Consider the following 25,603-nt stretch of genomic DNA (forward strand, 5'->3'; position numbering starts at 1 on the left):
TTGCGGTTCAATCAGTGACCGCTAGGGGCGCTGTTGGCGGAGGGCGCAGTTGAATCAGACCGCTAGGTGCGCTGCCAGTTCATTGCGGTTCAATCAGTGACCGCTAGAGGCACTGCCGGTTCATTGCGGTTCAATCAGAGACCAGTCGGGGGACTGTCGGTTTATTGCGGTTCAATCAGTGACCGCTAGGGGCGCTACCGGTTCATTGCGGTTCAGTGAGTGACCGCTAGGGACGCTGCCGGTTCATTGCGGTTCAATCAGAGACCGGTAGGGGCGCTGTCGGCGGAGAGCGCAGTTCAATCAGTGACCGCTAGGGGCACTGCCGGTTTATTGCGGTTCAATCAGTGACCGCTGGAGGCACTGCCGGTTCATTGCGGTTCAATCAGAGACCGGTAGGGGCGCTGTCGGCGAAGAGCGCAGTTCAATTAGTGACCGCTAGGGGCACTGCCGGTTTATTGCGGTTCAATCAGTGACCGCTGGAGGCACTGCCGGTTCATTGCGGTTCAATCAGAGACCGGTAGGGGCGCTGTCGGCGGAGAGCGCAGTTCAATCAGTGACCGCTGGAGGCACTGCCGGTTCATTGCGGTTCAATCAGAGACCGGTAGGGGCGCTGCCGGTTTACTGTCACTCCTGCCTCCGAGTCGTCGCTCGGTGAGTTGCTGCATTTTCTGACCGGACGGAGGCCTTTTGCGATGGAGGATCAGGAGTTGGAGACGATTCGGCGCCAGAGACTAGCCGAGCTGCGGGGTCAGCGCGGGGTAAGGCCGCAGTGAGGCGGGCGGAGGGAGCGGGGCTGTGGGGGCCGCAAGCTGCGGAGCGAGCAACGGGCCTCAGTCCCGGACCAGCCCTGGGACCCGGGGAGCTCCTCACCCGGCCGTGGCTCTGTACCGGGATTGGGGGCGATAGAGAGGCAGAAGCCTGCAACTCCCAGCACATCGACGGCTCTTGGGCAGCTGCATATTTATCGGTTGCATTTCATTCACCTTTCCCTCGAATTTCTCCTGCTTTTACCTCCTGGCTGGGCTGTAACTTCCAGTGACACCAGAGAGCCTCCAGCACCTCAGCCGTGGCCGTTCTTGCTGTGTGAGCATGTGGGGCCGGGTCAGGGCACACAGTCATGCTCTCTCACCTGTCAGCCTGTACACACAGGGTGAGCAGGGCTTGTCTTTTGCGATCAACACTAGAAACTCGGGCTAATTTCGCCTTCACACAAAAGCCAGGAAATATTCAAGCCTGCCCCGCACCACATTGGCTGTGCTCACAAATATATGTTACCACTTGATTGTTGGAAGGTTTGCGATGCCACAATAAGAACAAGGGTTATGGGGAGCAGGCAGGAAAGTGGGGTTGAGGCCAAGATCAGATCAGCCATCAGCTTATTGAATGGCGCAGCAGGCTCGAGGGGCCGTATGGCCAACTCCTGCTCCTATTTCTTATGTTCTTAACAATTTACCTTTTAAGAAATGAGATGCTAAATCAAGGCCCGGAATTTGTGGTGGGTAATAACGGCGAACTAACGCCGTTTGGTGTTATTACCCCATTAAAACTGGCCGCAACATGAGGATTTAGCACATGCGCATCTAAACAAGGAAACCCTGAAGTTGCGGTCAGTCATTCACTGCTCCGGCTGTGTTGTGACCCTCCTGACAAAGCAGTGAAACTGATGAAAATTTGGGCTTTTCCACCATAATATTAAAAGTTAGGCTTTGTTGGATTAGGTGTAACTGAGGTTTTAGCAGTGTATTGATTGCTAAACAAATATGGCCCTGAAAAACTAATGTTAATTTTGTGGAGTGTCAAATTTCTCCATTGTGATAAAAATTTCAATTTTTAAGAAACATTAAAAATTATATTTTTTAAAAGTTTCTTAATATTTATTTCAGGTTTGCCTTTTTCCCATGTGAGAGACCCAATCTTTGTTTAGCTCTCTAACATTTTTAAAAAGTCAAAATAAAAGCAACTTCTTCATTTCCTGAATCCCTGTCTGAGAATTCTGAATTGTGATAACAAGCTGTCTCAGTAGCCAAACATCACAGCAGCTCGCGCTCGGGATTCCCCGCTATTCTACACTGATCTCACTTGCGCGTTGAGAAAGGCGAACACCTTTGCTTCGCCGCTGACTGCAATTGTTGTTGGATTGAGCAATGTTTATAACCCAGATTTTGCTGTCAAAATAACGGCGAGGTTAATGGCACTTGCTGTTATTACTGTGCAAATCGATAAGCAACCTGTGGCAAGGAAGAGATGCCCTGTGAATTGCGAATCACCACAAGTTGCTGGACGATTTACTCCCCCCGTTAGCCTCACGAAAACGGCAGCTCAGGTCTCCCTCAATCTCCCGGTGAGTTTCTGCATTTTTGCATTAATTGCTAATTAAACTCGCTATAGCAAATAAGGGCTGCTATTTAACAACGCATGTTTTAAAGATCAGATTTATGTTTCTGCAATGCCAATCAACCTTTCTGGCCCAGAAAGTGAACAATTGAAACTGTGGAGTCTCATTCCTGTAGCATCTGTAGGAACATTCGAGCACCTTCTGTTGGCTATTAGTTGAAGTACAACATTGACTGCAAACAGTGTGATTGCCAGTTGTAGACAAGAAATTGTTTATCGGTTGGAGGTGTTAGAGTAGAGAAAACGGAGTGGGGGGGGGGGGTAGGGTAGGCCCTAGAGCATCGATTTTCCTTATTCCGTCGTGACTTTCAATCTGGCGCCATCTATAGGGGATCTGTGGCGTCCAATGATCATGAAGTCTTAAACAGGGTGAACAGCCAATTAGATTGAAGAATCCTCACAGCAAAACAGGAAATAAAAACCATGGTTTATAATTCACTTTTTAATCATTTTACAGAAAGCAAAATAAAAATTGGGACATACACATGCGATAAGGGTGCAAGCTGAAATATAAACTTTAAAAAAAAGATAAAATAAAAATTAACTTTTATTTTAAAAATCATGACATTTTTAGCATGGAATAGAGGGAATGACACGCCACGCTTATAAAATGAGTTTTTCAGGGCCAGAGAATTATGACATAGAATGCCATTAAAACTCAGTTACGCTTCATTCAACAAGGCTTAACATTTTCAATGGTTTTTACAGCAAGAATAGTGCGTAAAAAGTTTGAAGTTCACGTCAAATCACTGATTCTATGTTGATTGCATCAGCAAAGATTGTAGAGGAGCAGAGAATCACTGACAGCAACTTCCGGATTTCCGCATTTAACCCCAGAAGTTGCTGTCAGTTTTACACACTAATGGCAGCGAACACGGACAGTTTTGCCGTCATTACAGTAGCAAATTCCAGGCCAATGGCTATGAGGCACTAGATAATATGTACTGACCAAAGTGTTATGTTGGCCAGTCAGCTAGGAGCGGGAGTAACATAAATGTTTTATGAAGTAATAAGTACACAAGTATTTTGTATGTAAAGTTTAAGCAGAAGTTAAAGCTAGCTTTCTCAAAGGGATTATAGTATAAGATTACTTTTGAGTTAAAGTCAGTTATCTTTTACACTACTTAATATATAGTAATTTTCCATAGATTGAGTTAATCTGTTTACCTTTTTGGCCATTGATCATTTGCAGTTGTGCAGGTCTTTTAAATACATTTGTCACTTAAGTAAGTCTTGCTATCAGTTACTGATTGTTGTCATTTACAATTAACTTGACAGGTGAAAACAGTCAATTTGTATAAGAGATCTTTATTTCATGTCATAATGCACTGGTGTAACAAAGTATTGCAAGATTCTTCAGTAATCATGTCTTAGACTTGTTGACATGATTTGTATAATTGTCACGTGTGATTTTTGAATCATCCAGCATTTGTATAACAAGATTTCATAACCTGCTAAGTATACATATCTTATCTGAATTCAGGATGCACCAGATGATCAGCAAAACCAGCAAGAGGCGAAACAGCGGTAAGAATGCCAATCGTTCTAAAATGAAACTTTTTATCATATATTTGCTGTGTGCCACTCCTGACAAAAGAGAAAATGGAGGTACTTTTTCCCAAGTGCCTGTCTGTAAATAGCTACTGGGGTGGGGATAAATGTAAGAGTGACTTGGGATGACATGCCCCTCCAGTTTTACCTCCTTTCCTCCCTGTAGAAAAGTGCCTGGCCTGATAGATTGACAGTTCATCATTACCAGGTGTGAAAGTGCTTTATGCTGTTCCATAGTGCATTAGTACCACTGGACTGTCCTATGTTTGTCCCATGTTTGAGTTTGTTTTTTTCTTTATCAGAATTTACAGTAGAAGGTGTCATATACTAATTCAGAATATTCTGACTTTTAAGTTAAGTTCACATTTTGGTTCTAGTGCAGATATGCTGCGATAGTCAATTTTTAGTAATGCTGTGTTTTCATTTTCTTGATTTTGAAGCAATGCAGTAGTGATTATTCTTATTAATGCCTCCTTAATGTGAACAAATTGTGATTGCAGGGAGTCAGAAATGAGGAACAGTATTCTTGCTCAGGTTTTAGATCAATCTGCTCGTGCCAGATGTAAGTAACTGAAAACTCTTACATTACAATTCAAATTTAAAATATGGTAGAAAGCCACCTAATAAACTACAAGATCTACAAACTAATGTATGAGGCATTGGTGTATCAGATTGGGTACCGGGCACGAGTTAAAATGAATTGACCATTATCATCATAGGCGGTCCCTCGAACAAGGATGACTTACTTCCACATGGGTTCACAGATGTTTCAATGAAGGACCTGATGTTCCAGTCCTGAACTCCAATTAAAGGGGTGGAAGATGCCTATACATGGATTTTTTTAACATGTGGTGACCGTTGCACATCAGCCACCATACAGGCTTGACAGAGCTAGGCCTTTATCCAGTGGCAAGGGTTAACCAGGACGACTGGAGACCTGCTCTGCTGCACGGACCTAGCGCGTGCACAAATCGCAGTGTGGGCAGGCCCGTGCTGCCCCGGGCCCTTGGCTCTTCTGGGCCCCGTACTCTCATTTGCCGCTCCTCCGCCACAAGCATTCGCCGCACCTCCGCCACGATCAAGGTGAGGAGTAAGGTTGGATCAGCAGCATATGCTATTAATATATGCTTGGCTGCATTCCAGGGATGGGAGAATACTGGCCCTTTCTCTAGCAAGTTAACACACAGCTCAAAACGTTTAACCCAGATTTTTCTTCCATAATAATTACATGATGTTTAACTGAATCCTTTTTACAAACATGCTTCATCTTTCTCTGTACATCACCAGCCTGATGATCTGATAACAATCCCATACTGATGCAAGCGACAGACACAGACTGAAAAAGGCACCATTCTATTAAAATAAGAATTTTGACCCAGCGACGATGAAGGAACGGCGCTATATTTCCAAGTCAGGATCGTGTGTGACTTGGAAGGGGAACTTGCAGGTGATGGTGCTCCCATGCACCTGCTGCTCATGTCCTTCTAGTGGTAGAGGTCGCGGGTTTGGGAGGTGCTGCCGAAGAAGCCTTGCCGAGTTGCTGCAGTGCATCTTGTAGATGGCACACACTGCAGCCACGTTACGCCAGTGGTGAAGGGAGTGAATATTGAAGATGGTGGATGGGGTGCCAATCAAGCGGACTGCTTTATCCTGGATGTTGTCGAGCTTCTTGAGTGTTGTTGGAACTGCACTCATCCAGGCACATGGAGAGTATTCCATCATACTACTGACTTGTGCCTTGTAGATGGTGGAAAGGCTTTGGTGAGTCAGGAAGTGACTGATCATAAGAACATAAGAAATAGAAACAGGAGTAGGCCATATGGCGCCTCGAGCCTGCTCCACCATTTAATACGATCATGGCTGACCCGATCATGGACTCGGGTCCACTTCCCTGCCCATTCCCCATAACCCCTTATTCCCTTATTGGTTTAGTGAGTTGGTCTTACGGCAGGTAAAGGTTACACAGCCAGATAGGGGATGGGTGACTAACAGGAAGAGCAGTGGAAGGAAGGTAGTGCAGGGGTCACCTGCGGTCATCCCCCTGCAAAACAGATACACCACTTTGGTACTGTTGAGGGGGCAGCAGCAGCCAAGTCCATGGCACCATGGGTGGCTCTGCTGCACAGGAGGGCAGGAAAAAGAGTGGGAGAGCTATAGTGATAGGGGATTCTATTGTAAGGGGAATAGATAGACGTTTCTGCGGCCGCAACCGAGACTCCAGGATGGTATGTTGCCTCTCTGGTGCAAGGGTCAAGGATGTCTCGGAGCGGGTGCAGGACATTTTGAAGGGGGAGGGTAAACAACCAGTTGTCATGGTGCATATAGGTACCAACGATATAGGTAAAAAATGGGATGAGGTCCTACAAGATGAATTTAGGGAGCTAGGAGCTAAATTAAGAAGTAGGACCTCAAAGGTAGTAATCTCAGGATTGCTACCAGTGTCACGCGCTAGTCAGAGTAAGAATCGCAGGATAGCTCACATGAATACGTGGCTTGAGGAGTGGTGCAGAAGGGAGGGATTCAAATTCCTGGGACATTGGATCCGGTTCTGGGAGAGGTGGGACCAGTACAAACCGGACGGTCTGCACCTGGGCAGGACCGGAACCAATGTCCTAAGGGGAGTGTTTGCTTGCTGTTGGGGAGGGGTTAAACTAATATGGCAGGGGGATGGGAACCTATGCAGGGAGACAGAGGGAAGTAGAATGGGGGCAGAAGCAAAAGATAGAAAGAAGAAAAGTAAAAGTGGAGGGCAGAGAAACCCAAGGCCAAAAGCAAAAAGGGCCACATAGCAAAATCCTAACTGGGCAAAGGGTGTTAAAAAGACAAGCCTGAAGGCTTTGTGCCTCAATGCGAGGAGTATTCGGAATAAGGTGGACGAATTAACTGCGCAGATAGCAGTTAACAGATATGATGTAATTGGCATCACGGAGACATGGCTCCAGGGTGACCAAGGCTGGGAACTCAACATCCGGGGTAGTCAACATTTAGGAAGGATAGACAGAAAGGAAAAGGAGGTGGGGTGGCGTTGCTGGGTAAAGAGGAAATTAATGCAATAGTAAGGAAGGACATTAGCTTGGATGATGTGGAATCTGCATGGATGGAGCTACGCAATTCCTAAGGGCAGAAAACGCTAGTGGGAGTTGTGAGGATGGGGACAGCATCAAACAAGAAATTAGGGATGCGTGCAATAAAGGTACAGCATTTATCATGGGTGACTTTAATCTACATATTGACTGGGCTAACCAAACTGGTAGCAATGCGGTGGAGGAGGATTTCCTGGAGTGTATTAGGGATGGTTTTCTGGACCAATATATCGAGGAACCAACTAGAGGGCTTGCCATCCTAGACTGGGTGATCTGTAATGAGAAATGATTAATTAACAATCTTGTTGTGCGAGGCCCCTTGGGGAAGAGTGACCATAATATGGTAGAATTCTTCATTAAGATGGAGAGTGACACAGTTAATTCAGAGACTAGGGTCCTGAACTTGGGGAAAAGTAACTTCGATGGTATGAGACGTGACTTGGCTAGAATAGATTGGCGAGTGATATTTAAAGGGTTGACAGTGGATAGACAATGGCAAACATTTAAAGATCACATGGATGAACTTCAACAATTGTACATCCCTGTCTGGAGTAAAAATAAAACGGGGAAGGTGGCTCAACTGTGGCTAACAAGGGAAATTAAAGATAGTGTTAAATCCAATGAAGAGGCATATAAATTGGCCAGAAAAAGCAGCAAACCTGAGGACTGGGAGAATTTTGTAATACAGCAGAGGAGGACAAAGGGTTTAATTAGGAGGGGGAAAATAGAGTATGAGAGGAAGCTTGCTGGGAACATAAAAACTGACTGCAAAAGCTTCCATAGATATGTGAAAAGAAAAAGATTAGTGAAACCAAACGTAGGTCACTTGCAGTCAGAGTCAGGTGAATTTATAATGGGGAACAAAGAAATGGCGGACCAGTTAAACAAATATTTTGGTTCTGTTTTCACGAAGGAAGACACAAATAACCTTCCGGAAATACTAGGGGACCGAAGGTCTAGTGAGAAGGAGGAACTGAAGGATATCCTTATAAAGCAGGAAATTGTGTTAGGGAAATTGATGGGATTGAAGGCCGATAAATCCCCGGGGCCTGATAGTCTGCATCCCAGAGTACTTAAGAAAGTGGCCATAGAAATAGTGGATGCATTGGTGATCATTTTCCAACAGTCTATCGACTCTGGATCAGTTCCTATGGACTGGAGGGTAGCTAATGTAAGACCAATGTTTAAAAAAGGAGGGAGAGAGAAAATGGGTAATTATAGACCGATCAGTAGTGGGGAAAATTAAAGATGAAACAGCAGCGCATTTGGAAAGCAATGACAGGATCGGTCCAAGTCAGCATGGATTTATGAAAGGGAAATCATGCTTAAAAAATCATCTGGAATGTTTTGAGGATATCACCACCTAGTAGAGTGGACAAGGGAGAACCGGTGGATGTGGTGTATTTGGACTTTCAAAAGGCTTTTGACAAGGTCCCACACGAGATTGGTGTGCAAAATCAAAGCACATGGCATTGGGGGTAATGTACTGATGTGGATAGAGAACTGGTTGGCAGACAGGAAGCAGAGAGTCGGGATAAACGGGTCCTTTTCAGAATGGCAGGCAGTGACTAGTGGAGTACCGCAGGGCTCAGTGCTGGGATCCCAGCTCTTTACAATATACATTAATGATTTAGATGAAGGAATTGAGTGTAATATCTCCAAGTTTGCAGATGACACTAAACTGGGTGGCGGTGTGAGCTGTGAGGAGGACGCTAAAAGGCTGCAGGGTGACTTGGACAGGTTAGGTGAGTGGGCAAATGCATGGCAAATGCAGTATAATGTGGATAAATGTGAGGTTATCCACTTTGGGGGCAGAAACACGGAAGGCAGAATATTACCTGAATGACAGCAGATTAGGAAAGGGGGAGGTGCAACGAGACCTGGGTGTCATGGTTCATCAGTCATTGAAAGTTGGCATGCAGGTACAGGAGGTGGTGAAGAAGTCAAATGATATGTTGGCCTTCATAGCTAGGGGATTTGAATATAGGAGCAGGCAGGTCTTATTGCACTTGTACAGGGCCTTGGTGAGGCCTCATCTGAAATATTGTGTTCAGTTTTGGTCTCCTAATCTAAAGAAGGACGTTCTTGCTATTGAGGGAGTGCAGCGAAGGTTCACCAGACTGATTCCCGGGATGGTGGGACTGACATATGAGGAGACACTGGATCAACTGGGCCTTTATACACTGGAGTTTAGAAGGGTGAGAGGAGATATCATAGAAACTTACAAGATTCTGACGGGACTGGACAGGTTGGATGCGGGAAGAATGTTCCCGATGATGGGGAAGTCTAGAACCAGGGGATACAATCTTAGGATAAGGGGTAGGCCATTTAGGACTGAGATGAGGAGAAACCTCTTCACTCAGAGTTGTTAACCTGTGGAATTCCCTACCTCAGAGAGTTGTTGATGCCAGGTCATTGGATATATTCAAGAGGGAGTTAGATATGGCCCTTATGGCTAAAGGGATCAAGGGGTATGGAGAGAAAGCAGGAAAGGGGTACTGAGGGAATGATCAGCCATGATCTTATTGAATGATGGTGCAGGCTAAAAGGGCCGAATGGCCTACTCCTGCACCTATTTTCTATGTTTCTGTGTTAAGAAACTGTCTATCTCTGTCTTAAACTTATTCAATGACCCAACTTCCATAGCTCTCTGAGGCAGCGAATTCCACTCATTTACAGGCCTCTGAGAGAAGAAATTCCTCCTCGCCTCAGTTTTAAATGGGCGGCCCCTTATTCTAGGATTATGCCCCCTAGTTCTAGTCTCCCCCATCAGTGGAAACATCCTCCCTGCATCCACCTTGTCAAGCCCCCTCATAATCTTTTACGTTTCGATAAGATCAGCTCTCATTTTTCTGAATTCCAATGAATAGTGGCCCAACCTACTCAATCTTTCCTTGTAAGTCAACCCCCTCATCTCCGGAATCAACCTAGTGAACCTTCTCTGAACTGCCTCCAAAGCAAGTATATTCTTTCGTAAATATGTAAACCAAAACTTACGCAGTATTCCAGGTGTGGCCTCACCAATACCCTGTATAACTGTATCAAGGCTTCCCTGCTTTTATACTCCATCCCCTTTGCAATAAAGGCCAAGATTCCATTGGCCTTCCTGATCATTTGCTGTACCTGCATACTAACCTTTGGTGTTTCATGCACCAGGTCCCGCTGTACTGCAGCACTTTGCAATTTTTCTCCATTTAAATAATAACGCTCTTCGATTTTTTTTCTGCCAAAGTGCATAACCTCACACTTTCCAACATTATACTCCATCTGCCAAGTTTTTGCCCACTCACTTAGCCTGTCTATGTCCTTTTGCAGGTATTTTGTATCCTCCTCACATTGCTTTTCCTCCCATCTTTGTATCGTCAGCAAACTTGGCTACGTTATACTCGGTCCCTTCATCCAAGTCCTTGATATAGATTGTAAATAGTTGGGGTCCCAGCACTGATCCCTGCAGCACCCCACTAGTTACTGATTGCCAACCCGAGAATTAACCATTTATCACGACTCTCTTTTCTGTTAGTTAACCAATCCTCTATCCATGCTAATATATTACCCCCATCCCCGTGAGCTTTTATCTTGTGCAGTAACCTTTTATGTGGCACCTTGTCAACTGCCTTCTGGAAGTCCAAATACACCACATCCACTGGTTCCCCTTTATCCACCCTGTTCGTTACTTCCTCAAAAAATTCCAGCAAATTTGTCAAACATGACTTCCCCTTCATAAATCCATGCTGACTCTGCTTGACTGTTGGACTTCCAACATTTTCCCAACCACAGATGTTAGGTTAACTGATCTATAGTTTCCTGCTTTTTGTCTGACACCTTTTTTAAATAGAGGTGTTACATTTGCAATTTTCCAATCTGCTGGGACCTCCCCAAAATCCAGGGAATTTTGGTAAATTACAACCAATGCATCCACTATCCCTGCCGCTACTTCTCTTAAGACCAGTTAAGTTTCTGGTCAATGGTGACCCCCAGGATGTTGATGGTGGGGGAATTCAACGATGGTAATGCCGTTGAATATCATGGGGAGGTGGTTAGACACTCGCATGTTGGAGATGGTCATTGCCTGGCATTTTGTGGCGCAAATGTTACTTGCCACTAATCAGCCCAAGCCTGAATGTCGTCCAGGTCTTGCTGCATGCGGACTGCTTCATTTTCTGAGGAGTTGTGAATGGAATAGAACACTCTACACTGTACAATCATCAGCGAACATCCCCACTTATAATGGGAGGAAGGTCATTGATGAGGTAGCTGAAGATGGTTGGGCCTAGGACACTGCCCTGAGGAACTCCTGCAGCGATGTCCTGGGGCTGTGATGATTGACCTCCAACAACCACAACCATTTTCCTTTGTGCTAGGTATTACGCTAGCCAGTGCAGAGTTTCCCCCCTGATTCCCATTGACTTCAGTTTTACTAGGGCTTGTTATATTGGCCAAAGTCAGCTAGAAGCAGGAGTAACAAACTTTATAGGAAAGAACCATACCCTAAGTTTCTCATCGAGATATCTTTCCTCCTTTCCTGCCATTCTCAGTGATTTAATCTGCCCTCCCCTTGCCTTCTCTTTGATTTCACTGCCCCCCTGTCATTCCTAAACCACCTCCTCTCTAAATTGTTGAACTTTATTCAACCTTGTCATCTCACAGGACCTGTCTACCATATCCTTTGTATTCCTTACCACTCCCATCCCCCGACTTCCTTTCAACCCCAGTTCCTTCTGCATCCACCTCTGTTTAAAAAATAATCTGCCTGAACCCACTTACAACTGCATTTCAAACGGCCAACAGTTAGCCTTTGGCCCTGCATTTGCCACAATACTTCTGCAGCCATTAATCAAATCAATTACTCCTCACCTCCACCTTTGATGCCCTTGTGCCCAGCAAACTGTCACTGTCTCCCATCCTGGTCATTCACTTGGGTTCAAGAGGTGCAGACTGTAGTGTATCTGAAGCCGAACTGATTTAGCTATCCATTATCTCATCTGCTGGACCACATCAAGCATTGTGGGCCTTAATTTTCCTCTTCCAGAACCACCCATTACTGCAGGATTATCCTAGAATGCAAAGATAATCCCAAGCTTCTTTTCTGACATTGTAAACGGATCCTTCTCCTCAGATACTGTTCTCCTCCCTTTCAAATCAGCCATCATCACCCGCCCTCCACAAAATTCCCACCTTTGACCCCTCTGTCCTTGCAAATTACTGCCCCACCTCCAACCTCCCTTTCCCCTCAAGTCCTTGAACGTGTTGTTGCCTCCCATACCAGTGCCCATCTTTCTCGCATCGCCATGTTTGAGTCTCTAATCGGGTTTCCACTCCTGTCACAGCACTAATTAAAGTCACAAATTACATCCTCTGTGACGTGCATTATTCCTTCTCATCCTCCTCAACCTCTTTGCAGCCTTTGACACAGTTGACCGCACCATTCTCCTCCAGTGCCCTCTCTTCTGTTGTCTAGCTTAGTGGGGCTCTCTTTGCTTTTTCCACTTTTACTGTTGTGATTGTAGCCAAAGCATTTCCAGCAATGACCTCTCTTGCCCCTGCAACATTACCTCAGGGGTTCATTGAGGATCGAACCTTCACCTCTTGTTTATCTACATGCTGCCCTTTGCCAATATCATCCAAAGACATGAGGTTTCACATGTATGTTGCGGGCACCCAGTTTTACCTCTCTACTGCCTCTGTGTTGTCAGATGGCTTGTCCTTGCTCAAAACTGAGCTTCTGGCTCCATATCCTCTCCTTCATAAATACCACCTACTTCTGCCTGTGTTATATTGACCACCTTTGTCCCTACCTCAGCCCATCTGCTGCTGAAACACTCATGCATACCTTCGACACTTACAGATTCACCTCTTCAACAGTTCTCCTTTTCAGTCCTCCACCGTCTGTAAACATCTGCTCATCTAAAACTATACTGCCCGTCTCCTATCCTGCATCAAATCCTACAGTATGCGGACGGCGTTGCGTCTGCACACATTCAGAGGCTGAACTCCAAGCCATCGTCAACATCTTCTCTGAGGCGTATGAAAGCATGGTTCTTACACTAAACATCCGTAAGACAAAGGTCCTCTACCAACCTGACCCCATCACACAGCACTGCTCCCCCCAGCCATCAAGATCCACGGCGCAGCCTTAGACAATGTGGACCACTTTCCATACCTCGGAAGCCCATTATCAGCAAGGGCAGACGTCGATGACGAGGTTCAACACCGCCTCCAGTCATCTGAGGAAGAGAGTGTTCGAAGATCAGGCCCTCAAATCTGGCATCGCTTATGGTCTACAGGGCTGTAGTGATGCCCGCCCTCCTGTATGGCTCAGAGACGTGGACCATATACAAAAGACACTTCAAATTGCTGGATAAATACCACCAACGATGTCTCCGCAAGATCCTGGGAGGATAGACGCACCAACATCAGTGTTCTCAATCAACATCCCCAGCATCGAAGCACTGACCACACTCGACCAGCTCCGTTGGGCGGACCACATTGTTCGCATGCCCGACAAAAGACTCCCAAAGCAAGCACTCAACTCGGAACTCCTACACGGCAAGCAAGCCCCAGGTGAGCAGAGGAAACGTTTCAAGGACACCTTCAAAGCCTCCTTGATAAAGTGCAACATCCCCACCGACACCTGGAAGTCCCTGGCCAAACACTGCCCTAAGTGGAGGAAGAGCATCCAGGAGGGTGTTGAGCACTCGAGTGTCGTCGCCGAGAGCATGCAGAAAACAAGCGCAGGCAGCGTGCGGCAAACCAGACTTCCCACCCATCCTTTCCTTCAACCACTGTCTATCCCACTAGCGACAGAGACTGTAATTCCCATATTAGACTGTTCAGTCACCTGAGAACTCACTTTTTGAGTGGAAGCAAGTCTTCCTCGATTTTGAGGGGCTGCCTATGATGATGATGCTTGCTGAGCTGCATTGGCTTCTCGACCCCCAATACCTCCAAGTAAAAATTAGAAATGTAAATAATAATGGATATATTTAGTGGCTGCCATGACAGTATGTTTAAATAATAGTTCTATAAGTTAATTTGTTTTATTACTAGTGCTCCTATAATCCGGTCATTTGCACTAACCAAGACATCAGACGGAGGGTAAATACTTCCTTCCCTCTTAGCGAACAAAATATCCCACCTGTAGATGAAATGCCAATGAACAAACACTATTGATAGGTATTTGATACTAGCTGATGAAAGTTGAAGCACCATTTTCTCATTGCTACTTGATGGTGTTCATCTACTGTCCCGATTGAAAAAGCCAGTGGTACAACCGTGTAAATGCTAAGGTGTAGTTTTTAATTTAAAGGCATAGTCCAAGGACTGGTCTTGTAAGCAGTTTTGGTGAGACTTCCCCAATTTACTGGCATTTCCCATGGTCAAAAATGAAAAACTTGCCTGCAGAGACCTTTTTTAACTTTGAAGTTCAAGTGACGTGGCGTGCTGAATGCTGAGTTGGACATTTTGCAACCATAGCATTGTTGGCAATATGTTTGCTGCTTCTTGTGCAACAAATACAGATACCACACAATGGCTGCATTCATCCACGAAGCGAGATAGTGATTGGAAAATTAAAAAAAATAAAGTGCTGGTGCAGTTAAGTTTAACTTTTGATCTTACAAAGTGCTTAAGAGGTTTGCAAATACGATTTTCATTGGCCTTTCCTGAAGTATTATTTTAAGTAGTTTCCTGTGTGTTTTATATCATTTTATATATTTTTTCATTCTCAGTGAGTAATTTGGCTCTGGTGAAGCCTGAGAAAGCCAAATCGGTGGAGAATTATCTGATACAGATGGCAAGATTTGGGCAGCTTAGTGGAAAAGTAAGATACTGTCAACTTGAATATTACATAAAGGAACTCCTGCTCTTCATTGTCAGTTAAAATTGAGTCTTCATTATATTTTGTGGCACAAGGAAACAAAATGACTATTTTTCATGTATTTAGAAAATGTTTAAACTTTTGCATTAACTGAGAGCACAATAGTCACTAATCCACTCTAATAGTTATAATTTTAAATTTTAATGTTTAGTGAACCTGGCATGTGCTTTTACAAGAATTAATTTTGTAAAGATAACAGAGGGGTTTCACCATGCTGCATCACTGAGTAGTCCACAATTCCCCAAGGATTAGGCCTAACCATGACCAGGAAGGAAAATCCGAGGGCTGGTTGTTCCAGCTTGCTCTTGTGCAACACTTAGCGACTGACCATTGAGCAAAAATGCTGGTGTTGTGAGTGCAGGTCTGTTGCGTGCCTTGCCAGTTTTGGAAGGTATGTGATGCATGGAAAGCTGACGAAGAAGGGAAATGGAGAAGTAATTAAATGTTTTTCAATGTTTGAGTTTTAAGCAGCTCTTGAGTTTACTGCAGAAGGCAGATGAGGCCAATTGTGTTGGCTTTCTGGAATGTTTTGCTATTAGGTTTTTTTTTAAACACAGATTACAAGCATGGAAAAGAAGAAATGAAACAAGCCCCATTACAAATGTATCAAACTTCATCAGTCCTATAACTATGTTTTATGTTTTTAGATTTCTGAATCAGGATTGATTGAAATCCTGGAGAAAGTCAACCAACAAATGGGAAAGCAAACTATTGTCAAGGTAATTGCAGATATTTGCAGTTCACATTATATGGCTTGGCTTGCCTATGATTTATGCACAAAATTGTTTAATTGCTTAAAACCTAGTCTTGCTATCTCACTGGATGTTTGTAGTGTAGTTTTAATTGGAATGCCCAGTGGGACTACAAAAATGTCCATTTAGTAGGGAAAACAAGTAAAATAGGTGCTTTAACTATCAGTTGGGTGAAATTGTGGAAAGAAATAAAAATCAATGGGTACAGTCCAAAAGAGATGGGTATGTCATGGGCAAGGATCTAAAATGAATATGCTCTGATACCAGAGGAATTTGGAATGTGTCCACTGCTCAATATTGATCTGAATTTAGTTGATTGGGAGTATTTTTTTCGTAACTGTGCTCAATCAGTCTGGAAACAGGTCAACCACGTGCCAATCAATGCTTGGTAACAGGTCGACTCCACACAGGCATATCTGCCTCCTTCGTGATAGGGAAGCTTCCTGGGCTCAACGGAGTTCAACTACTGATTAGTCAGGGAAATCAAAACTACAGAAAAGTTTATTTGCACAAATATGAAAGCGCTTTTCTTAAATCAGATCTTGAAACATCTGCAGTATTCATATATATTGAACTTCCTTGGTGTTGCTGAAATGTAGCCTGGAATACGGTTGTGATGTTCAGCTATTAACCTGGTCTCTCCCATTAATACCACTGCTTGGGTATTCTTTCTGGGGAAAATAGTTAGAAGTATCTAGATTAATAACTGGTTGGTTCCTCTTCCTGGGGGAGGCCAGGTTACCTCAAAGCTTGGAGCTTTAAATTTGTTTTTAGTTAGAGCTGGGTGTTAATAACTTTGAAGAATGACTTGGTAGTAAAATTAAAATAAAAGCTCAGCATTAAATTTGTATAATTTTTGAATAATGGAGTGGGAGGGGGAAGATCCAGTTGTCGTGGCCCACGTGGGTACCGACATAGGTAGGACAAACAAAGAGGTTCTGCTGAGGGATTATGAGCAGCTAGGGGCCAAATTAAAAAGTAGAACCACAAAGATAATAATCTCGGGATTACTACCTGAGCCACGAGCACATTTGCATAGGGTAAATAAGATCAGAGAGTTAAACATGTGGCTCAAAGACTGGTGCGGGAGAAATGGGTTTGGTTCGTGGGACACTGGCACCAGTACTGGGGTAAGAGGGAGCTGTTCCGTTGGGACAGATTCCACTTAGACCGTGCTGGGTCTAGGGTCCTGGCTAATCGAATAACTCAGGCTGTAGAGAGGGCTTTAAATTAATTAGTGGAGGGGAGGGTTCAGGTGAGCGAAAATTTAAAAAGTCAAAGAATAAGGAGAAGGCAATAGAGTAGGGTAGCACTGGGGGAAATGAAAACCAGAGCGTGACAGGAAGGGACAGAATGTATAAACATAAAAGTGAATCAGAAAGTGGGGTCAAAGCAGGAAAAAATGGTTAAAACATTTTTTCAACTCTTTTATCAGAATGCATGCAGCATTCATAACAAAATAGATGAGTTGAAGGCACAAATAGATGCAAATGGATAGCCATTACAGTGACATGATTGCAAGTTGACCAAGGCTGGGAACTAAATATTATGGGGTATTTGACAATTCTGAAGGACAGACAGAAAGGAAAAGGCAGTGGAGTAGCTCTGTTAATAAAGGATGAGATCAATGTGTTAGTGAGAAATGATATTGGCTCAGAAGATCAAGATGTTGAATCAGTTTGGGTGGAGATAAGGAATAATAAGGGGAAAAGGTCGCGGGTGGGCGTAGTCTATAGGCCCCCTAACAGTAGCTACACTGTTGGACGGAGTATAACTCAAGAAATAATGGGGGCTTGTAAAAAAAGGAACTGCAATAATCATGGGCAATTTTAACCTTCACATTGATTAGACAAAGCAAATTGGTTAGGGTAGCCTTGAGGAAGAGTTCATAGAGTGTATCCGGGATTGGTTCCGCAACATACTGTTCAAGGAAACTATCAGGGAGCAGGCTGTCTTAGATTTGGTACTGTGTATTGAGACAGGCAGGGTTGGCTAAAGTGAACTGGGAAAATACATTAAAGTATGGGACGGTTGATGAGCAGTGGCAGACATTTAAGGAGATATTTCATAACTCTCAACAAAAATATATCCCAATGAGATGAAAAGACTAAGAGAAGGGATAACCATCCGTGGCTAACTAAGGAAATAAGGGATGGTATCAAATTGAAAACAAGGGCATACAATGTGGCCAAGACTAGTGGAAGTCCATGGATTGGGAAACTTTTGAAAGCCAGCAAAGAACGACTGAAAAAATAATAGAGTGAAGATAGATTATGAAAGTAAACTAGCACGAAATATAAAAACAGATAGTAAGAGTTTCTACAGGTACATAAAAAGGAAAAGGATGGCTAAAGTAAATGTTGGCCCCCTAGAGGATGAGACTGGGGAATTAATGGGGAATAGGGAAATGGCAGATACTTTGAACAAATATTTTATATCGGTCTTCAAGGTAGAAGATACGAAAAACATCCCAATAGTGGATAATCAAGGGGCTATAGGGAGGGAGGAACTTAATACAATAACTATCACTAAAGAAGTAGTACTCGGTAAAATAATGGGACTAAGGGCGGACTTGCATCCTGGGGTCTTAAAAGAAGTGGCTGCAGAAATAGCGGATGAATTGGTTGTAATCTATCAACATTCCCTGGATTCTGAGGAGGTCCCAGCGGATTGGAAAACCACAAATGTAACGCCCCTATTTAAAAAAGGAGGCAGACGAAAAGCAGGAAACTATAGACCAGTTAGTCTATCATCTATTGTTGGGGAAAACACTGGAGTCTGTTATTAAGGAAGCAGTAGCAGGACATTTGGAAAAGCATAATTCAATCAAACAGAGTCAGCATGGTTTTATGAAAAGGAAATCTTGTTTGACAAATTTGCTGGAGTTCTGTGAGGATGGAATGAGCAGGGTGGATAAAGGGGAACCAGTAGATGTGGTGTATTTGGATTTCCAGAAGGCATTCGATAAGGAGCCACATAAAAGGTTACTGCACAAGATAAAAGTTCACGGGTTGGGAGTAATATATTGGCATGGATAGAGGATTGGCTAACTAATAGAAAACAGAATGTCGAGATAAATGGGTCATTTTCCGGTTAGCAAACAGTAACTAGTGGGGTGACACAGGGATTGGTGCTGGGACCTCACCTATTTACAATCTATATTAATAACTTGGATGAAGGGACCGAGTGTAATGTAGCGAAGTTTGTTGATGATAGAAAGATGGGTGGGAAAGCAAATTGTGAGGAGGACACAAAAAATATGCAAAATGATATAGACAGGCTAAGTGAGTGGGCAAAAAATTGGCAGATGGAATATAATGTGAGAAAATGTGAAGTTATCCACTGGCAGAAAAAATAGAAAAGGAAATTATAATTTAAATGGAGAAAAATTGCAAAGTGCTGCAGTATAGAGGGACCTGGGGGACCTTGTGCATGAAACACAAAATGTTAGTATGCAGGTACAGCAAGTAATCAGGAAGGCAAATGGAATGTTGGCCTTTTATTGCAAGGGGGTTAGAGTATAAAAACAGATCAGTCCTGCTACAACTGTACAAGGTATTGGTGAGACCATACCTGGAGTACTGCATCCAATTTTGGTCTCCGTATTTAAGGAAGGATATACTTGCATTGGAAGCTGTTCAAAGAAGGTTCACTAGGTTGATTTCGGAGATGAGGATAGGTTGAGTAGGTTGGGCCATACTCTGGAGTTCAGAAGAATGAGAGGTGATCTTATCGAAACATATAACATAATGAGGGGACTCGACAAGGTGGATGCAGAGAGGATATTTCCACTCATGGAGGAAACTAAAACTAGGGGGCATAGTCTCAGAATAAAGGGCCACCCATTTAAAACTGAGATGAGGAATTTCTTCTGAGGTTTGTAAATCTGTGGAATTCTCTGCCCCAGAGAGCTGTGGCGGCTGGGTCATTGAATATATTTAAGGCAGATTTTTGAACGATAAGGGAACAAAAGGTTTTGGGGAGTGGGCAGGGAATTGGAGCTGAGTCAATGATCAGATCAGTCATGATCTTTTTTTAAAAAACGGGGCAGACTCGAGGGGCCAAATGGCCTACTCCTGCTCCTATTTTTTATGTTCTTATTTTAACTGGATATTGAATCTATACAAAATTAGGTTTTTGGAAAAAACTGACACTTTCATATCCTTTTGAATTTCAGTTTAATAGAAGAAAAGTAATGGATTCTGATGAAGAGGACGATTACTGAATTCTGAACATACAAAGAACCTAATTTATGAATAATGAGGGGAATAAAAGCTAACGAGCTGTGCTGACAGAGGATGGACGAATGGATTTGGTTTTTTTCCCCTTGTTTACTGAAAGAATTCTTCTCTGTATCGTTTTGTATCTGTGGGTGGAAATAGTAAATCACTTGACAACTTGGTGGTCCTAAATGCTGCTTTTAATGCATGAATAGAACCTCCTGGTGGTTATGTGTGGAAATGTACTTCTGACACTGACTTTGAGGACTATCTTAACATGAACAGTAATTTCTCTGGTTAACCCCACTCACTGCTGAGAAAAGCCACCAGGACCGTCTACAAATGTGTACGGTTAATTCTGATTAATATCTAAATGGATGAAGCCTCTGCAGTTTCATTTCAATCAAGTTTGAATTAAACTGCTATATTGTGGAATATCAGAAAAAATACAGTTGACATGTAAATTGGGGGTATTATGAAAACAAAGCAGTTTACAACTAATTTTTCACATCTGAGTAATGTGTTTTGTTTAATGTTACTCTTTAGGACTAATCCCGGATTGGAGAGCAGCACTCGTGGGAAACGTATCATAGGAAATTGCTGGCAGGCAACCTGCAATTTTCAGTCTATTGTCTCTATGTGCCCATGTTGTACACCTTACTTGGAGTGCAGGATCAGCCCTTTTGATTTGAGTTACTAAGTGGCTAATGATTTTGAAATTTGAATTTAAAGAAATATTATTTATTTGCTTGGTGTTTTAAAAAAACATCTTAATTCCCCAAATTTAGTCCAAACCTCATTGCCAGTAATAAAGATGTACTTGCGTCATTGCAGTTATGTTGATGTGTAGTCTGAAGTTACTGATGCATATTGTTGAAATATGCATATGCCTGTTTAGAATTTATGTATAAATGCAAAATTGAAACTTACACAAAGGAAACTAGATACTTAAAAAGTTACAAGGAGAAAACATAGAAATTCAGGAACTGTGAAATATATTTTCTAAAAAGTCTGACCTGCCATATGAGATACCCTCTCCAGTAGTACCATATGGCTTTTGCTGACCTTGCTGCCAAAGATTTGTATCATACACTATTTTATGATGATCTCCAATTTTATGTGAATTGCAGAGAACTGTCATCAGATCCACTTGGTGTTTTCCTCATGCAAGATCTGCTGTGGTCTCATAAGAGGTGAAATGTGAGGTGCTTCAGACGATTGTCTTGATTTCTTTATCCAGAGGAAGAAATGATTTTACAGTTTGGCTAATAAAGGTGTTGAATTTCTTCTGTATAGTTACCTTTGCTGAAATGGATGAATAGGAATGTACAAAACTAGAAAAAACCATTGAAGTCTAATTGGCCGGACATGGTGAATGTTCAGGTGAAGGCAACACAATGGGTTGCTAGGCATGTCATCTAAAAGTTTAATTGCTCACTTTACATAAATTCTTCCTCATTCTCAGGAAAGAAAAGTTCAACCTCATACAAATAGGATATTGATGTCATACCAGAGAGGAAAATACTTGGTGAACATTAGTCTTTTAAGAAATCAGTACCCAGTGTAGTTAGGTGTATATACAACTTGGGTCTAATCTTTTATTGAAAGAGGCAGTATTGGCATGCTGGAGCAATAAGGGCACTGAAGATCATACAATAAAATGGATACAATTATTTGTACTAACTGAATGGAAGCAGTTTCTCTGATTGGCCCTCCATTATCACATGACCTATTGCTGATTGGTCCCCTTGGAAGATAAGCCACACCCTGAGGTTACTCTGGAATGTGTAAATGGAACCTAACTGCACATTGTAACATGATTCATTTTGACTTCAGATGTCAGAGGACACATCTCTTTCTCCCCCCACCCCCACCCCCACCCCCCTTCCCAGCCAAAGTCCCTTACCCCAGCACAAGTGCATGACCATACCCACCCCCCTCCCCCTGCCATAGATGGGGCATTGTTTGCAGATTGTTAACAGGTTTATTGGCTATGAAGTGAATAGTGACAGTGTCGTGACTTCTGGATTTTGTCCACTCCAACGATGTCCCTTGCAACACACGCACCGAGCTTTCCGAGAAATTGGGTATGGGTGTAAAGAGGGTTGGAAGAATGTGATCCGTCTTCCCTGAGTTCCCTCCCCTCCGATACCCCCCACCCCGTCTTTCACCCCAAGGCTCTCTCTAGCCCCCTGCCCCTGCAGGCTCTCCCGCTGCCATTCTCTTTCTCCTCCTTCACCCCCCCCGGAGGCTCGGGGCCTGTCGCCGCTGCGGGTGACTTGGGGCCTGGTTGGAGGCTCGGCGGCACTGCGGGTGGCTCAGGGCCCCACTTCCGGTTTCAGACGTTGGGAGGACGCATGCGGAGAAAATCGTTAGTACAAATTTCGCTTGGAAGGGGAGGGGGTGGAGTCGGGATGCGCAGAAAGCATTTAGTACAAATAGTTACTTTGCAATAAAATAGTCCCCAAGCCATGTCAAATCAGAGACCGGAGTAGTTTTGAAGGGAACATAGTAGCCATTCAGTCCCTTGAGCCTGTTCCGTTATTCGTTTAGATCATGGCTGATCTGTATTTTACTCCTACCCACCTTGGTTGCATAACCCTGAATACCTTTGCAGTTTAACTTTCAAACAGCAATCATCTGCAAAGCAGAGTCAGTCTCCACACGTTCATCAATGATACTCAACTCACCACCAACATTGTCTCAAGGTTGTTCCTGCCCTACCTGACTATCTAGCATCAAGTCCTGGATTAGTTATAAATGCCTACAACTGAACGCCAGGACTTACAGCCAATCTGCTTGGCTAGCATTGATATACTGCCAACTCTGGTTAGCTTGCAGGCAGCTTGCTTATACTGAGTGTAATGGACCATTCAACCTCATCATCATAGGCAGTCCCTCAAAATCAAGGAAGACTTGCTTCCACTCTCATAGTGAGTTCTCAGATGACTGAACAGACCAATACGGGAACTACAGTCTCTGTTACAGGTGGGACAACCAGTCGTTGGAGAAAAGGGTGGGTGGGGAGTCTGGTTTTGCTGCACGCTCCTTCCGCTGTCTGCGCTTGTTTTCTGTTTGCTCTCGGCGACGAGCCTCAATGTTCTCAGCGCCCTCCCGGATGCTCTTCCTCCACTAAGGGCGGTCTTTGGCCAGGGACACCCAGGTGTCGGTGGGGATGTTGCACTTAATAAAAGAGGCTTTGAGGATGTCCTTGAAACGTTTTCTTTGCCCACCTAGGGCTCGCTTGCCGTGTAGGAGTTCCAAGTAGAGCACTTGCTTTGGGAGTCTTGTGTTGGGCATGCGAACAATGTGGCCTGCCCAAAGGAGCTGGTCGAGTGTGGTCAGTGCTTCGAAGCTGGGGATGTTGACCTGATCGAGAACACTGACGGTGCATCTGTCCAGGGGATTTGCAGGATCTTGCGGAGACATCGTTGGTGGTATTTCTCCAGCAATTTGAGGTGTCTACTGTATATGATCCATGTCTCTGAGCCATACAGGAGGGCGGGTATCACTACAACCCTGTAGACCATAAGCTTGGTGCTAAATTTGAGGGCCTGATCTTTGAACACGCTCTTCCTCAAACGGCCGAAGGCTGCATTGGCGCACTGGAGGCGATGTTGAACCTTGTCATCAATGTCTGCCCTTGCTGATAATAGGCTCACGAGGTATGGAAAGTGGTCCGCGTTGTCTAGGGCTACGCTGCGGATCTTAATGACTGGGGGGCAGTGCTAAGTGGCGGGGTCAGGTTGGTACAGGACCTTTGTCTTACAGATGTTCAGTGTAAGACCTATGTTTTCATATGTCTCAGTGAAGATGTTGGCGATAACTTGGAGTTCAGCCTCTGAATGCACGCAGACGCAAGCGTCGTCCGCGTACTGTAGTTCGATGACAAGAGGATGGGATGGTCTTGGATCTGGCCTGGAGGTGACAAAGGTTGAACGGTTTCCCACAGGTTCTATAGTTCCACTCGAGCGGGAAGCTTGTTGAGTGTGAGCTGGAGCATCGCAGCGAGGAAGATCGAGAAGAGGGTTGGCACAAAGACGCAGCCCTGCTTAACCCCAGTCAGACGTTGATTGGGTCTTTGGTGGATCCGTTGGTCAGGATCACGGCTTGCATGTCGTCGTGGAGCAGGTGGAGGATGGCAACAAACTTTTGGGGACGGCTGAAATGTAGGAGGATGCTTCAATAGTTCCGCGCAGTTAACAGTGTCAAAGACTTTTGTAAGGTCAAAGAAAGCCATGTACAAGGGTTGGTGCTGTTCCCTGCATTTCTCTTGCAGTTGTTGCACCATAAAGATCATGTCCGTTGTATCCCGCAGTGGATGGAATCTGCACTGTGACTCTGGGAGGAGCTCCTCAGCCACAGGGAGAAGATGGTTGAGGAGGATTCTAGCGATGATTTTCCCAATGGCTGATAACAGGGAGACTCCGCTGCAGTTGCCGCAGTCAGATTTGTCCCCTTTTTTAAAGATGGCCACGATTACTGCATCTCTGAGGTCCCCCGGCATGCTCTCCTCCTTCCAGATGAGAGAGATGAGGTCATGCATTCGTGCCAATAGTGCCTCTTCACCATACTTTAGTGCCTCAGCGGGGATTCCATCCGCTCCCAATGTCTTGTTGTTCTTGAACTGACGGCTGGCCTTTTCTGCCTCGTGCAGGGCTGGGGTTTTGCTGAGATGGTGGCGGGTAGAATGCTGTGGGCTGGAGTCGAGGACACTCATGTCAAAAGCAGAGTCTTCATTAAGGAGATCTTCGAAGTGCTTCCAGCGGGTCTTAACTGCTTTGGTGTGCTTGATGAGTAGTGGGATGGGGCCTTGGGTGCTTGGACCATAGGTGGACTTGACTGCAGTGAAGAATCCTCATACATCATGGCTGTCGGCCAGCTGCTGAATCTCCTGTGCTTTCTCCACCCACCATCTATTCTTCAGGTCGTGGGTTTTTTGTTGGACCTCAGCCTTAAGCCATCTATAAAGCTGCTTTGCTGCTCCCGAGTTGGGTTGTTTTAGGTTCGGAAATGCCCTGAGCTTGTGATTTATTAGCTCTTGGATCTCTGATTATCATCATCAAACCAGTCCTAGTGTTTCCTGGTTGAGTGACCGAGCGTCTCTTCACAGGCACTGGTTATGTTGGCCTGGAGGGCAGACCAAACGCTGTGGGCACTCTGCTTCTCGAGGTCAAGGGTTGCCAGGTTAGCAGTGAGACGCAGGCTGTATAAGGCTCTCTTAGCTGGGTCCTTGAGTGCCCCAGCATTGATTTTTCTGCGGCATTGCTTCTTTAGCCGTTGTTGCTTTGGGGCTATATTGATGTTGATGACAGAACAGATTAGGCAACGTCCTGGCCTTCACTCCTCCGGTGATGTCCTGGCCTTCATTCCACCAATAACATTCTGGCCTCCCCCCGGCCACTGGCCCCACTCAACGGCGGAGTCTCTGTTGAGCACGTGGTGTGCACAATGGCTGTGGTCACTCTGACCTATTTGACCTCTTCCACAAAGTAGACCTCTGACCATCCCAATGCCTGTACTCAGCCAGGCCTCGGTTTTCTCACCAACTCACCAAAGAGCGCTGCTCAACACTGAGCTTACGGCTCGCATCCCGCCGTAGGCAACTAGGACCATACAGCAGTGCCTGGTCACCAGTCGCCTTGGACTCTCTTGGCACTGGACCAAGACCTTGCTCTGCTAAGCCCGTGTGGTAGCTGGTGTGCAATGGCCACCCCACGTTAAAAG

The 25,603-nt window shown here is 44.6% G+C and overlaps 1 protein-coding gene across 1 annotated transcript; it reads left to right on the forward strand.

Moving 5' to 3' along the window:
- Positions 1-596: 596 nt before the first annotated feature.
- On the forward strand, positions 597-21,162 carry pdcd5 (programmed cell death 5). The gene is made up of 6 exons (XM_070898097.1): positions 597-758; positions 3,878-3,921; positions 4,446-4,507; positions 14,756-14,847; positions 15,552-15,623; positions 19,834-21,162. Exons 1-6 carry the CDS (start codon positions 693-695, stop codon positions 19,879-19,881), a joined length of 384 nt encoding a protein of 127 aa, XP_070754198.1. The 5' UTR covers positions 597-692; the 3' UTR covers positions 19,882-21,162.
- Positions 21,163-25,603: the final 4,441 nt, after the last annotated feature.

The sequence above is a fragment of the Pristiophorus japonicus genome, chromosome 13 (assembly GCF_044704955.1).
Source record: "Pristiophorus japonicus isolate sPriJap1 chromosome 13, sPriJap1.hap1, whole genome shotgun sequence".
Classification (NCBI taxonomy): Eukaryota; Metazoa; Chordata; class Chondrichthyes; family Pristiophoridae; genus Pristiophorus; species Pristiophorus japonicus.